At 47.2% G+C, this 14,828-nt stretch overlaps 1 protein-coding gene across 1 annotated transcript in view; it reads left to right on the top strand.

Moving 5' to 3' along the window:
• The window catches only part of TRIB2 (tribbles pseudokinase 2), a 29,520-nt gene extending 21,261 nt beyond the window's left edge, over positions 1-8,259 (top strand). Inside the window, exon 4 of the mRNA XM_070799116.1 lies at positions 5,770-8,259. Coding sequence (XP_070655217.1) covers positions 5,770-6,238 — 469 coding nt within the window. The 3' untranslated portion in view covers positions 6,239-8,259. The remainder of the gene's footprint in view (positions 1-5,769) is intronic.
• The last annotated feature ends 6,569 nt before the right edge of the window (positions 8,260-14,828 follow it).

Genomic DNA, 14,828 nt, shown 5'->3' with positions numbered 1-14,828 from the left:
CCTGGGGCCTGTGACTCAGGGCTCCCTCCTCCAAGAAGCTGCAGGAGATAACCACTCTCATTTGCAGCTCTTTGGTCACACAGATATCTACCATTCTCCGTATTCTCTGTGTGTCATCTCTAGACTGTACCTCCACGAAGCCCATTCTGATCAACCTGGTACTGACTAATGTGAGCAGGAGTGAGCTGGGCACATATTTGTGGGAAGAACATTCTAGGCAAGAGGGAAAAAAAAGTGCAAAGGCTTGGGAAGGAATGGGGCACAGAATTCACATCCATTTCATTCTGCCTGTGGCTTATTCATCTATCTTCCCTCTAGGTTTTGGGGCTGAAAGGAGGGGGAGAGCTTATAAGGAGGTCAGTTAGAGTTTCCACCATTTTTTGCAGATTTACTGTGCTAGGTTCTTTGATAGATACTGTACTTGCACTGTTTGATTTACAATCTTCACAAAAACTGAGACTATGGGTATGACTTGTATGAATCTACAGTGCGTGGTTTCATTTGAATAACTCAGACCGTCACCGATGTTCCTGCTGAGTTTCATGAAAATCGATTTCTCTGCCTGGAAATTCCTAAAGCCCAGATTGATCAAGGGACCTCAGAAGCTGAATGACTGTTTTCATTCACTTCCTCCCACTCTGACAGGTGCCGGCGCTCTGCCAAGCCTTCCCGCAACATTCCTGAGAGGAGAGGGTGAGGCCCGCCCCCCATGCCCAGGGGTGGGGGAAGCCGAGCCCCAGAGACTTTCTGAAGGGCCCTGCAGTTGTGTCGTGCATCGGTGGGGACCAGAGTTGGAATTCTAGCCCAGCTCGGGCCCGCGACCTGGGGGCACCCCGGAAGGTCCTTGTTTATAGATGTAATCCAGACTTCTTGCCTCGACCCTTGCCTGGGAGTGATGTAAACAAGTTCAGGATGTTCCCAGAGGCAGGCAAGGTCAGAAGAATGCCTGAACTGCTGCATTTCCTCCCCATCCTTTCCTAGGCTTCTTCCTACCCCTGGGGGATTCCTGCACGCTTGCGCAGAAGAAGCCGGCTTCCTGACCCTGGGGCGCATGCGTGCTGCCCGCCTTGAAGGCCCCTCGCTGACCCAGCCAGCCTGGTTTGGTTTCCTCCGCCAGTTGCTAACGTGATGGTGGCTGACCTGAGCTCCCAGCTCAGCGAGAGGCGAGCACTCGGCCTTTAGCTAGCCTTCCCGCCAGAGGAGCTGACCTACCCTCTCTGAGCATTACGTTCAGTGTCCACGCAAAGGAAGAATAATTCTTGCCTTGGAAATTGACTTTATATATTTTGAAGAGAAAATATATGTAGATACCCACTCACGCTTCAATGCATAGACGGTGTTTGGTATTTTGTACTTAGTATTTTTGCCTAAGCCAAAATTCGAACCCAGGTCTCTGGCTTTAAGACCTTGAACTGGCCTGGCTTCCTTGTGGCTGTGTCACCACAGGCCACACTGAACCCGATGTGACCACAGCTCCAGACCCTCCCAGCTGGAGGCTCAGCCTCTGAAGGCAGGGGGATGAAGTGGCCCGTGGATCAGCCTAGGGGCAGCGGAAATCAGCAGCACGTGGGTGCCTTTTTATTTCTATGTTAATAGCACTCAAATTCATGAGGTGTTTGCATGGCTTCCAAGCCCTTTTTTTGAGTCGGCGGAGGAGAGACGTGAACTCCGGGAAAGGGGTTAATTGACAAGATGGAGACCTTAGGCGTGGGTCTTGTCTGTGATGTGGAGGAGGGTTCTAGAAGAGGGATGAGGATGAAAGTGGGGTCACTGCTGCCCGTAGGAGGGGGTGTGGGGATGATGGGTGAAGGAGAAAGTCAGAATCTAGGGTTGTGACCGGGAAGGAATGATAATGAAAAATGGCTTTAGGGTTGGCTTAGCATGAACTGCTTGAGGTAGTTAAGTCTGTCTTCCGAAAGAAGCCACAGCTCCCTCCCAGCCTTACTCCAAAGGCACCTGAGATATTGTACCAATAATTTATAAAGCCGGCCCTCCATATAGTCTTCACTTTTCCTCCACTTACTCCTAGGAAAGTTTTCCTCCTTTACCCAAAGCAGGGGCCATTGTTCTTTTAAAGGTTGCACACAGATACTCCTGGGGTCTACAGCTTGACGGTCCCTTTCATTCTTGGATTCAGGGACTGAGTGTCTGTTGGGTGCCAGGTACAAAAAAAAAAAAAAAATAGTCTAGGGGCTGGAGTTACCGCAGGAAGCACTGGTGGTGTTTTTTATACTCACAGTGACCAGCCACCTGCCCAAGGGCCCCTGGAGGTGGGGGATGAGGTGATGACCCTGAAATGACCACTGGTATCATAACACCTAGAGTATACACGCAGAACTGTAGACATGTAAGTACCTACAGTTCCAGATGATAATGAAGGGGATATGGCATTGTGGTGTGGGAGTGCGCCTTTGAAACAGGAGGGTCAGGCAAGTTCTCTTTAATAAAGTGCATTTAAGCAAAGACCTGCAAAAACTGAGTCTTACAGAAGACCATTCTGGACAAGGGGCTGGAGGTGGGGGGTGTGTGCAGAGGCCCCAGGAAGGACTGTCGTTGGTTGGTATATGTGAAGAACGGTACAGGGGCTGGAAGGGAGAGGGGCCGCTGGGCCGAAACCTTGGTGAAGATGGGCACCCACTTGAAAGAGCTGAGATGGCATTGGAGGGTTTTGGCAGAGAAACCCAGCTCCAAACCCAAATCTGATTCCAAATCTCATTCCACTGGACCGTCACCCCTTGTCATACAGATGTGAGGGCTTATTATTATTATTTCCAGTGGGATGATTATCCCCGCAGCTACTCTGCTGCCCAGGCTGTGAACTTGAAGGTGGAGAGCCTGGTGGGTCCCGAAGCTGGGCAGGAGCAGCTGCTGGTGAGGGTGGGGCAGGGGAACCTGTGGTGAGAACCCACCTGGGCCTGTGGTTTGTGCCCCGTCCTCTCCACCCCGTGGGTTTTACCGGCTCACCTCCAGTCCTCAACCATCTAGTGAGGCTCGTGTGAGTCAGCGCCACCTGCCACCTTAGATTAGAAGAAGCAAAAGGAAGAAGAGATTTGCTTTTAATCCACTCAATTCCGGATCAACACATCCAGACCCTTCCTATTTTTACAGATCGACTAAAGGGGGACGAGAAGGGCACATACACTACAGATTATAAATAGAATATGGGCGAGCAGATAAAGAAGATGTGTTGCAATGTACTGCATAGAAGCCCAGAATGTTAAAACTAGCAGAGACTTCAGGACTGTCTTGTCCAGATGGATACACAACTGTGTGCATATATCAATACTTAATGCTACTGAACTGTAAACTTAAAATGGTTAAAATAGTAAATTGTATCTTATATATATTCACTCAGTTCAGTTCAGTCACTTAGTCTGGCTCTTTGCAACCCCATGGACCGCAGCACACCAGGCCTCCCCGTCCATCACCAACTTGCAGAGCTTGCTCAAACTCATGTCCGTTGAGTCAGTAAGCCATCCAACCATCTCATCCTCTGTCATCCCCTTCTCCTTCTCCTTCAATCTTTCCCAGCATCAGAGTCTTTTCTAGTGAGTCAGTTCTTTGCATCAGGTGGCCAAAGTATTGAAGTTTCAGCTTCAGCATTTGTCCTTCCAGTGAATATTCAGGACTGATTTCCTCCAGGATGGACTGGTTGGATCTGCTTGCAGTCCAAGGGACTCTCAAGAGTCTTCTCCAACACCACAGTTCAAAAGCATCAATTCTTTGGTGCTCAGTTTTCTTTATTACATACATTATACCACAATTTAAAAAATTAAAATAATAGTAATAAAAAAAGACTGTCCTGTTCAACACTCTGCTTTAAGGTTGAGAACAGAGAAGTCTAGTGACTCACTCACAGCCACACAGCAGGTAAGAGATGTAGTCTGGCCTGGACTCTGCTCCCCTAGCTCCTAGTCTAGTACCTTTTCCAGTGATTGCAACTATGTTTTCCTTGTTGATGGAAATGAGAACAGGGAAGAAGTCAGTCACCCTTTGGTCTTGGAAACTCCTGGACTTCAAATATGGCGTCTGAGAATCCATGCAGGGTTTTAGCCGACCTTTTGCTCTATGCAGCTCCCAGCAGTTCTCCTTGGATTAATTTGAGCCTCACCTCCCTTCTGTGGCTCTCTGAGGAGCTGTGGTGACAGTCCTGCAAGGCTAAGACCTAGAGTTGGAGAAAGAAAGAGAAACAGTAGTGGATGGACCTGGTCATAAACCCTGATTTAAGACTGAAGCCTTATTGTGCCTTCTCCAGTTCTCCTATTCTCTCCTCATTTGTGCCTCGTGACACCTCAGGGCAACAGGGGCGATGCTTTGGCGGGCACTTTAGCGATGAAAGAAACAATGGATAGGGATGCCACTGACCTCCTAGGTGCTCATCAGCACCATCCGTGTGGTCCCAACCCCTAACTCCAGCCCCTCCTCCCTGCCTCAGGTTCCATGCATGGCGTCATCTGTGTGATGGAATGGGATTAATTGAGTTGATGGGGCCTGGGAACTGCAGGAACTTTCCAGTGGTGGCATTCTGGCCAGGAGAATGGAGGAGGGTGTTGGTTTTAGGCACTGAAAGGTAATAACACCTAACTTTGCACTCAGAGAGCAACAAGGCAGGGGCACAGAAATTCTTCAGAGGTCTCTGGAATAAGGAAGGAATGCAAAGCTAGGAGCTTGGGGGTACTGAGCATATATTTATTTGGTACTTAATGGTGGTATCAAGCCCTTCTGTGTAACCCTGAGTGCTAGGCTCCGGAGACTGAGTTTAATGCAAGATTTCTATACCTCTGTTCTTCCCCATCATACCCAAGAGGGTCCTGCATTCATCAGTGAGCTCGGTGGTCCTTAACCTACGGGGAGAAGATTCACACACACACAACTCATGTACCCATGTGAGGCAGAATCACATATGTGTGGCCCAGGTGGAGAATCTAGGTAACCCAAGTCACATGCATATTAGGTCCAGGGCCAGACCCTAGGAGTGTGATGGGTGGGACAGGACACAGCTTCAACAGGAAATCTTGGGAAGAGGGTGGGCTTGGAAAGAAGATGAGAATGTTCGCTCTGGATGGACAAAGTGATGGAATGCATTTCTAGGGAACGTTTTCTGGCTCTGCCTGTGTCCTAAGAGAGGCATTTTGGTGTGGAGAGAGCACCAGGTTGACTTAGGAGGATGTGAGGTCAACTTTTCTCTGTTTCCCAACCAGATGGCTTTGGGTAAGTTACTTAAATTCTCTGAGCATCCGTGTTCTTCTCTGTAAAATGGGTTAGGAAAATCCTCTATGTCTAAGTAAAGGAGTGTTGAAAGGAAGCAAAACTATTGTATGAAAGACCCTGGCTCCTGTGTTGTATTATGTTAGTCACAAGTTTGCCGGAAGCTATGGACAGAGATTGTGTGAGTTTCCCAGCTGGTTGGATCTGAGTGCAAATCTTGTGAATTCCTCATCACACAGCATTACCCCTGTGTGACTTTTAAGCTCTTGTTCCTTCCTGACTATGTTGAGGTGGTAATCATCTATTTGTGATTTATCTACCTGCTGAAGGTTTCAGTCCCCTCAGTGGGTCGAAAGTTTCAGGCAAATTCTTTGCCTCCTGGCTCCCCAGCTCTGGAACCGGGTCTCGCCACCTAGAAGGTGCCCAGTAAACAGTGTTTGGCTGGTTCAGTGAATGAATACGAGTCTTTGGAAACGTTCAAACGGAAGCTGCGGCATAATGGTGGGTTTCCTGGGGCTCAGAGCATCCTTACAAGCTCGTGTTTTGCTCCCTTTCTTGCAGGACTCGGGTCAAGCTGGAAAGCCTGGAAGACGCCTATATTCTGCGGGGAGATGACGATTCGCTCTCCGACAAGCACGGCTGCCCGGCGTATGTCAGCCCAGAGATCTTGAACACCAATGGCAGCTACTCGGGCAAAGCAGCTGACGTGTGGAGCCTGGGAGTGATGCTCTACACCATGCTGGTTGGGCGGTACCCTTTCCATGACATTGAGCCCAGTTCCCTCTTCAGCAAGATCCGGCGTGGCCAGTTCAACATTCCAGAGACTCTGTCGCCCAAGGCCAAGTGCCTCATCCGGAGCATCCTGCGGCGGGAGCCCTCGGAGCGGCTGACCTCCCAGGAGATTCTGGACCATCCTTGGTTTTCTACAGATTTTAGCGTCTCGAATTCAGGATATGGTGCTAAGGAAGTGTCTGATCAGCTGGTGCCAGATGTCAACATGGAGGAGACCTTGGACCCTTTCTTTAACTGAGCTCATGCCCCACGGGGACTTAGCAGGTACCAGAAGCGAGAGAGAGGGCAGCGGAGAGGAGTTCTTCCAGGGAACACGTATCGCCTGGCTTGGTAGCAAGAGGGACACAGACACTCACAGGCTTCTTGGTTCAAAGAAGGAAAACCGTCAAGGAGCTGACTGAACATGTAGCATGGGGGCCAGAGACGCGGGATGGAGGCGGGCTCCAGGGTCCTGTCGGGTGGGCAGGAGCCCCCTGGAGCTTCTCTCGCCCGACGGAGCCCCCCGGGAGACCACCCCTGTCAGCTGGGCTGCTTCCGCCTATCCCCCTTTCCATTTTGTTCCAAATAGTTGCAAATCTTGATAGAATCAAAACTCTGCCTCAAACACACATCTTGGCATCGCACTGTTAGCATTTAACTTCTTGTCATGATTCAGGGAAGGTACCATTGGCCAAGGGTTTTTTGTTTTTAATTTTCTTTTTAAACAAGCCAGCCACCTATCTGATAATTCATGGGGTTCATTAAAAAAAAATTCGGTGCACAACAGACTGATGTGAAACCTGGGTGCTAAAACTAAAAGAAAATAAAAGTCCAGTTTGTGTCTCCTAATTGCGCTCTTCAACTCATTTCTTCTAAATAAACTATTGAATATCCTGGTCAGGAAATGACACGTTTAGTGCTTTGCTCCCTGAAGTGGGGGGAAAAAAAACAAACCTGTCCTTTAACCCAGTATTCTGTTTTCTGTCAATTGGTTTGTGGCAGGAAGCTCTTAGAAGTCAAACTTCCAGAAGCATCATTGCTATCATAGTTTAAAGAAAGAAAAATGAAAGGAAAAGAGAAAGTCAACTCTTTAATTTTATTATTATTTTTTTTTTAATTTTTTTTTTTTTTTTTGCTGGTGAATGACGAGGGCTGCATCACAGGCATGCCTGTTTGCTGAGATGTTAGTGATGGAGTGAGATTCCAGATGCTGTTGGAGTCTGAAGCTCTTGTAACACTCTGATCTCAACTAAACATTTTGTCTTTGCTTTATTGGCAACTCATGAAATGAAGCAGGTTGTCCCACATGTATGAAATACAGGGCAGCTATTGCATTTTCTTTATAGAATATGAATCCTTGTAGCTTGGGAGGCCCTCTGGTTTGGACAAAAACCCTCAGTTGAGACAGCAGGAAGGAAAATAAGCTGAAAGCTAGGATGATATTAAAAACAAAAAACAAAAAAAAAACAGCTCTCTATCCCCATATGCACCTTTGTATTTTTCAAGAACTCTTCTATTTATTAAGGAAAATGTCACATTGTGATGTATTAAGCCAGTACTTCAATTACGGGTTAACTTGGGTAACATGTTACATGCTGTAGTTAACATTTATATATATATTTTTTTCTTTGTTTGGGTATTTCTGTCCCTGAAATAACCTTTTATTTGGCTTTTCTAGATAGCTTTATTTGATTTCGAGTGGCAAATGTTTTTCTTTTCTTTTTTTTTTTCTGTTATGGCTTTTCTATATTGCTGTATGATACAGAACTCTTTCGGCATCAATATTTGTGTTTCCAGTACCTCAGTTGTTCGGATTTTACTGCCTGTATATGTTTTGTGAAATGGTCATGTTTTTGGGTAGGTGACACGTGGACTCTAGTATGTAAATGTTACTTGAATCTGTGCTTCATTATAGTATGTGGCATGTATGTGCAGACCTTGGATGCTCTATTCCTACTTAGCAGGAGCCCGGCCTCATTCCCAGGAGGGCGGCTTAACCATTCATCGTCAGGAGACAAGGAGGCCATGGATTTGCTCTGGATTCTATTTTGGTAACAGGAGATAAAAAAGGAGAGAGGGTTTTTTACATTCTGAAGATGGGGCTGAGTAAAGAAGGACCTGTTTTTCTTCCCTCTCCCTTATTTTTTAAGTACCTTGTTGGAGGAAAGATTGGTGACATGCATGGTGGGAATCTATGGCCTCTGGTGCTTTGTCCTGTATTCGGTTTAATGTTTTTGTCCTAATCTCTTCAATCAATAAAATTGTGCGTATTTAACTAAACTCGTGGGGTCTGGCAAATGATGATTTTTCTGCTGTCTGGGATTTGAGGCCCACCAGCCTCAACCTCAAACCTCCCACCAGCCGGGAACTCCCCCATTCTCTAAGGTCAACCCTCCTTTGTGAGTGAATCACTATCACTATGTATGCAAAGCAATGTACCTGATGTGGGCGTGTGCTGGCCGATTTAGATGGAATATCTCACTGTATTCACACTTCGCAGGTATGAATTATGTTCCTATTACAGGTGAGGAAATCAGCCCAGACAGTTTATAACCCGACCTGAAACCACCTTTAGGTGAGTGAGGAGTGAACCCCAAGTCCAGTGAATCCCAAGCCGGCTGTGCTCTCTAAGATTTTAAAGCCCAGAGGTTCTGAGGGCAACTGTAAAAGTAACTGGAGGAGTGAGGCTTACCTCGGTCTCAAATAATGCAGGATTCCACATGATTCCCCAAGAAAAACAGGATTCCCGTGCAAACCTGATTGGAAATCATCAAGGAGGAGACCACCTGGCTCCCAGAAGTGACTGTCCTGCCAGCAGCCTTTCTCTAGGTCAAAGATCCATGTGTTAGGGTTATCAGAGATAGGTGGGCTCTCTCAGCAACACTATGCACTGTAGACCTGATTTAAGAGACGTACCTCCAGCCCAGAGAGGGTCAATTCAATCCTGAAGCATTTAGTAGGTGCCTCCTGTCATTTCAGTGCAGGTTGGGGAAACAAAGACAGTAGGCAGCATCAAGTGGTGGGTAAACAGGTTCATGGCAGCCCACGGGTTGGGCGCCCCCACCTGACTAAAGCTGTCAGTTTGTGTCCTGGAAGGGGTGGCCGCTGAATCAGTCCAGATGGACACGGCTTTGGGTATTGAAGGAAGAGAAACAGCACTACTCTAAGCAGAGGGAACTGTGCGAGAGAAGAATCTAGTCCTCAGTGCCAAGCTATGGATGGAGTTCATCAAAGTCCTTGCAAAGGTGTGGTTTTGTGGCATTTGGAAGGACATGGCAGAAGAGGAGGCTTTCTAGATGGCTGGACCCATCTAAATTCACAAAGTGCTTATCATCCAGTGACATCACCTCTGTATCCCCAGCAGCACCTGGCCCTGTGCCTGGCACATGGTGAGTGTTCAGTAAACAATGGTTCATTGATGTTTAATTTGATCTTCCCGAGCCAGGGATTGAACTGGTGTCTCTTGTGTCTCCTGCACTGGCAGGGGGATTCTTTACCACTAACGCCACCTGGGAAGCCCATGCTGCTGCTGCTAAGTCGCTTCAGTCGTGTCCGACTCTGTGCGACCCCATAGATGGCAGCCCACCAGGCACCCCTGTCCCTGGGGGCGGTTATCAGCATGGGAAGCCCATGCTGAGGGCCTCTATATGCTGCTAAATTTATTTTCAGCCCTTCTAAGGGGTGCATCATTAGAAAACAGCCTTTGCAAGGACTGGAGCCCACCACAAGTGGCTTTTGCTAGGACCCAGAAAGGCTGATCCAAATTCTTTGCTCTTTCACTGCCTGTGATTAAGCAGAAGTGGGCCTGCTGCCTAATGAGTGCCTGTTTGAATTGTGTTCTGTCAAACCTTCCCATGCGTGGTTGCTGGGGGGAGAGAGTTGTTGGCACACACACTTCCAGCCTCTAGATGAAAGCTTCCACCGTGGTAGGGACCCAGAATCAGCAAGCTTCCTTTTTCTTAACATTTCAAGCCTTAGACAGCAGAAATCTTTATTCAAGCTTGCCTTTGGGGATAGACACTACATGCCTTTGCTACTTAACCCAGTCCTGGGGCAGGGCCAGGGCCCAGGCCACTGGGAGTGAAGGCGGAGGCTGCGGGGATAGTGAACCAGGCTCTGTGTCCTCACCCTTCCATTAGCCATGACCGGGTAAATCACTTTTATAAGGACCAAGGGTGTTGTGAGGATTAACTGAGATGAGGTGAGGCAGGTCAGAGGCTTAGTCCTGAGCCAGGCTGACCCGGAGACTGTGGTAATAGCAGCCAAGGGCATAATGAGGTGGAGTTCTTACAACTAGGGATGGCCCTGGAGTCAAGAATTTATCAAGTGCCATCAAAAAGAGGTGACAGGGACCCACTGAGGCCCCTCCCCTGCCACAACCAAAGCAGCTCCAGCTTTCACAGTCTTATACGCGTCTACTTCTCACGAAGACGTACAGGGAGGAGGATGAAGTTTCGGCTTCCAGATGCGCTTGAGAATTATTGTGAAGTCTAGCTCTTGAGTAAGAATTGCCAACACAGCTTTGGTAAAGCAACCAAGTTCCAGAGAAGTCAAAGGCATTCCCAGAGCCCACACTGAGAGTGGGTACTGGACTCAACTGCAGGACCAATGTATGAATGAGCTGGGTCTGTGGGTCATCCCTTAAAAACTCCAGGGGGTTTATTATTCACACAGCTCCTTTCACTTGACCTTAGGTCCTTCGCAGTGGCCTTTTCCCCTAACTCAGTCCATTCTCCTCTGTGACTAACCTGCTGCTGCTGCTAAGTCGCTTCAGTCGTGTCCGACTCTGTGCGACCCCATAGACGGCAGCCCACCAGGCTCCCCCATCCCTGGGATTCTCTAGGCAAGAATACTGGAGTGGGTTGCCATTTCCTTCTCCAGTGCATGAAAGTGAAAAGTGAAAGTGAAGTCGCTCAGTCGTGTCCAACTCTTTGCGACCCCATGGACTACAGCCTACCAGGCTCCTCCGTCCATGGGATTTTCCAGGCAAGAGTACTGCAGTGGGGTGCCATTGCCTTCTCCAGTGACTAACATAGTGACCCTTATTTCATGGGTATCAGATGATCCTCTGAAATAATTATGAATTATATGTATATCAAGATATCAAATGTCTAAGCCAAAGTTTTGTTACTCATCACCTCTGCCTTTAGATACTTCCGTATTTACAAGTCAGGTAATTGTCCAGTGTTGTAACAGCAGATAAAGGCCAGGTAACTCCCAGGTAAATGGTTCTCAGACAGTAAAGAATCTGCCTGCAATGCAGGAGACCCAGGTTTCATCCCTGGATCAGGAAGATCCTCTGGAGAAGGGAATAGCTACCCACTCCCATATTCCGGCCTGGAGAATTCCATGGACAGAAGAGCCTGGCAGGCTACAGTCTATTGGGTCGCAAAGAGTCTGGCACAACTGAAGCGACTGAGCACACACACACATACAACTCAGCTTTGGAGATGGAGTCCCTTGCTAAGCCCATGGATGGTTCCTGTTGGGTCTGTTGTTTCTATGACCTTGAGTCCTTGGGTGTGTATGTCTATATCTGTTAATCTATGTCTGTATCTATACCAACACTACCAGAAACCAAACTTTGAAACAAATTAGAGACAAAGGGAAGGAGGAAACAGGAACACACACCACCTATTCAATCTATTGATAAGCCTTTCAAGATAGGCAGCAAGTTTTACAGATGAGTCAAGTGAGCCTCTAAGAGATAAACTGAATGATGCCATCCAGTTAATGTCAAGTCTTCTGTTTGAACCCTGGTTTCACAGTCTCCAAAGCCACTCCATGCTGTCAGAGGAAACCTTGAAGCCTTTCAGCTCAGAGACCTGAATATTAAAGTCTGGGAGTTGTGACCAGCACCCACCTCTCCCCTCCCACCAATTGGAGAATGTTTTCTGGCAGATCTCAGAGGTAAGGGACTACAGAAGGGTTGAGAGTATCACTGAGGCTGAATGAAGTTGACACCTTTCCCTGAACTTAATCACAATTCAACCAGATGTGGATGGACAGAAAACTTTCAAGGGCATATCTTTCATTTCTAAAAAAGAAACTTCTAGGGGGAGGGAGGAGGGATAAATTAGGAGTTTGGGATTAACAGATACACACTACTATGCATAGTACTATGTGAAAAATAGATAGGAACATGGAACAACAAGGAGCTGTAGCACAGGGAACTATATTAATTATTTTGTCATAACCTATAATGAGGGGCTTCCCAGGTGGCACTAGTGGTAAAGAACCCTCCTGCCATTGCAGGAGACATAAGAGACACAGGTTCAATTCCTGGGTTGGAAAGACCCCCTGGAGGAGATGATGGCAACTCACTCCAGTATTCTCACCTGGAGAATCTCATGGACAGAGGACCCTGGATTGCTACAGTCCATAGAATTGCACAGAGTCAGACAGGACTGAAGTGACTTAGCATGCAGGCATACAACCTCTAATAGAAAGAAATCTGAAAAAGAGTGTGTGTGTGTGTGTGTGTGTGTGTGTGTGTAATCGAATGGCTTTGTTGTACACTTGAAACCAGCACAACACTGTAAATCAACTATACTTCAGTTTAAAGAAAGGGAAAGAAACTACTCACCAACAGTGTGGAAGTTTTTGAATTACGGACATCTAGAGGAAATGGAAGGACTGATGCTGAAGCTGAAGCTCCTATACTTTGGTCATCTGATGTGAAGAGCTGACTCGTTGGAAAAGACCCTGATGCTGGGAAAGATTGAAGGCAGGAGGAGAAGGGTATGACAGAGGATGAGATGGTTGGATGGCATCATTGACTCCATGGACATGAGTTTGAGCAAGCTCTGGGAGTTGGTGAAGGACAGGGAGGCCTGGCATACTGCAGTCCATGCAGTCCCAAAGAATCAGACATGACTGAGCAACTGAACAGCAAACAACAACAGATGAGAAGTTGGTTCTGGGTTGGGAAGATCTCTTGGATGAGGAAATGGCAATGCACTCCAGTATTCTTGCCTGGAGAATCCTATGGACAGAGAAGTATGGTGAGCTACTACATTCCATAGGATCACACAGAGTCAGACACAACTGAAATGACTTAGCATGCACAGATGTAATTAAAAAAAAAAAAAACAGAGTTTGGAATTAGAAGGTTTTGGTTTACAAAATCTGTCCCTTGTCTCCTGTGTGATCTATGACAAGTCACTTGTTGAATCTCAGTCTTTTCATATATGAAGTAGGAACAAAGGATTACTGTGGGGATAACTAATCTCTCATTAGTTTCCATGCTGTGTAAGCTGTAAAGTAGTCTGCATGTGCTTTTATAAGGACAGATGGCCTGAGCAATGTTACATCTTGTAGGCACTAAAATGAACATTCTAAGGTGGCTTTAAGGGTGAAGGCAAAATAGGACTCAACTAGGTGAGTCAGCAGCAGTGGAGGGTGGCCCCTGAGGTTCCCAACCCAAGGCACAGCTGCTCTATCAATGAGGCGACTCCTCCGAGGTCCTCTCTTCGCTCTTGATCCAGGAACCGGTGTTCTGAGACCTCAGCTGAAGCTGAGAAGTAGGTAGAGACTTGAGGGAGAAAGAAGAAAGGAGGCTGAACCATCAGGCTGAGCCTCCTCAATTATATTCTTAAGGCCTTAATCTCTTACACCCTTAGCCCAGACCACGCCTGCAAGATCCTCCAAGACATCATCATAACTCTTCTTAATTCATCCCGTGATGAGCTGTCAACACCTTACCTCTACATGAAGACCTAGAAGACACTATGCTTTCTTCTCGTAAGCACAGGATGAATGACGGAGCCATTGGTAATTTTTCTTTGAAGATGACGTTCCTAACCATTGGATCTTTGAAAACTTTGATGATGTGGCAGGGCCCTGAATCTTCATAAGGTGTATCTCCAACCCTTTAACATTACAAGCACCTTAATAAGGCTAGCCAACCCTTGCTCATCCTTCCTGATCATAATGCTATCTAGGTAATGGATGAACAAGATGCCCTGTGGGAGGTCCAGACGGCTCTGCTCTCCTCAGACTATGTTCTGAAAGAAGGCAATAGCATTAATATGACTCTGGATCAACTGTGATTGTATATTGTTGTCCATTTCACCTCAGGGCCAACTGTTTTTTCTGTCTTTCATGATATGGATGAAAAAGATCACATTTATCAAATCAATGGCCACGTAGTACGTATCCAAGGCCATATGAATCTGCTCTTGTAGCAATATGACAACCGGTAAAGCATCTCTGATTGAGGCTCATGATTGGTTGAGCTTGTGGTGGTCTGTAGGCATTCCCCAGGGTCCCTCTGCTTCTGTAGGAAGCAGACTGCCGTACTGAATGGAAATCTGAGTGGGACCATCGGACTCTGTTCGGTGGTACTAATTACCCCCTCTGCCTGAGGACTGTGATACTGTTTGTTATTTTATTCTCCAGACAGGAGTGGAATAGGTGGGAAACCAGTTTCAGAAGACCCCTTTGCTTCCTCCCTGCTGGTTCTTATCCCATACATCGAGATCCAGTGTGGGAGTTATCATATGTGCTTAGTCAAACTCAGTTATACCTTTGCTTCGTCAAACTCAGTTATACCTTTGGGGGATGGGGATATGATGGCCAGGTATGCCTGCAAACCCAATGGACCCAACGTGAAGTGGCCAAGGACTCCATTCATTACCTGACCCCCACGTCTCCAGTCTAATGTGGAGCCATCATGACCTTCTGGGTTTCTGGGTCTTGGTGTCAATCCTACCTTGTGTTCAAAGGTCTTCGAAATGGCCAGGTATTCCTGTTTCCTCAGCAACAGCCACCTAAGTAAGTGACTGCAGGCCCCTTTAGGAAAGTCCTGGGGAATCATTATGGACATTTATTGGAGATAGTATGTGTTC

This window comes from Bos indicus, chromosome 11, assembly GCF_029378745.1.
Source record: "Bos indicus isolate NIAB-ARS_2022 breed Sahiwal x Tharparkar chromosome 11, NIAB-ARS_B.indTharparkar_mat_pri_1.0, whole genome shotgun sequence".
Classification (NCBI taxonomy): Eukaryota; Metazoa; Chordata; class Mammalia; order Artiodactyla; family Bovidae; genus Bos; species Bos indicus.
The sequence above is the reverse complement of the archived record's forward strand: the minus strand, read 5'-3'. Positions and strand labels throughout refer to the sequence as shown.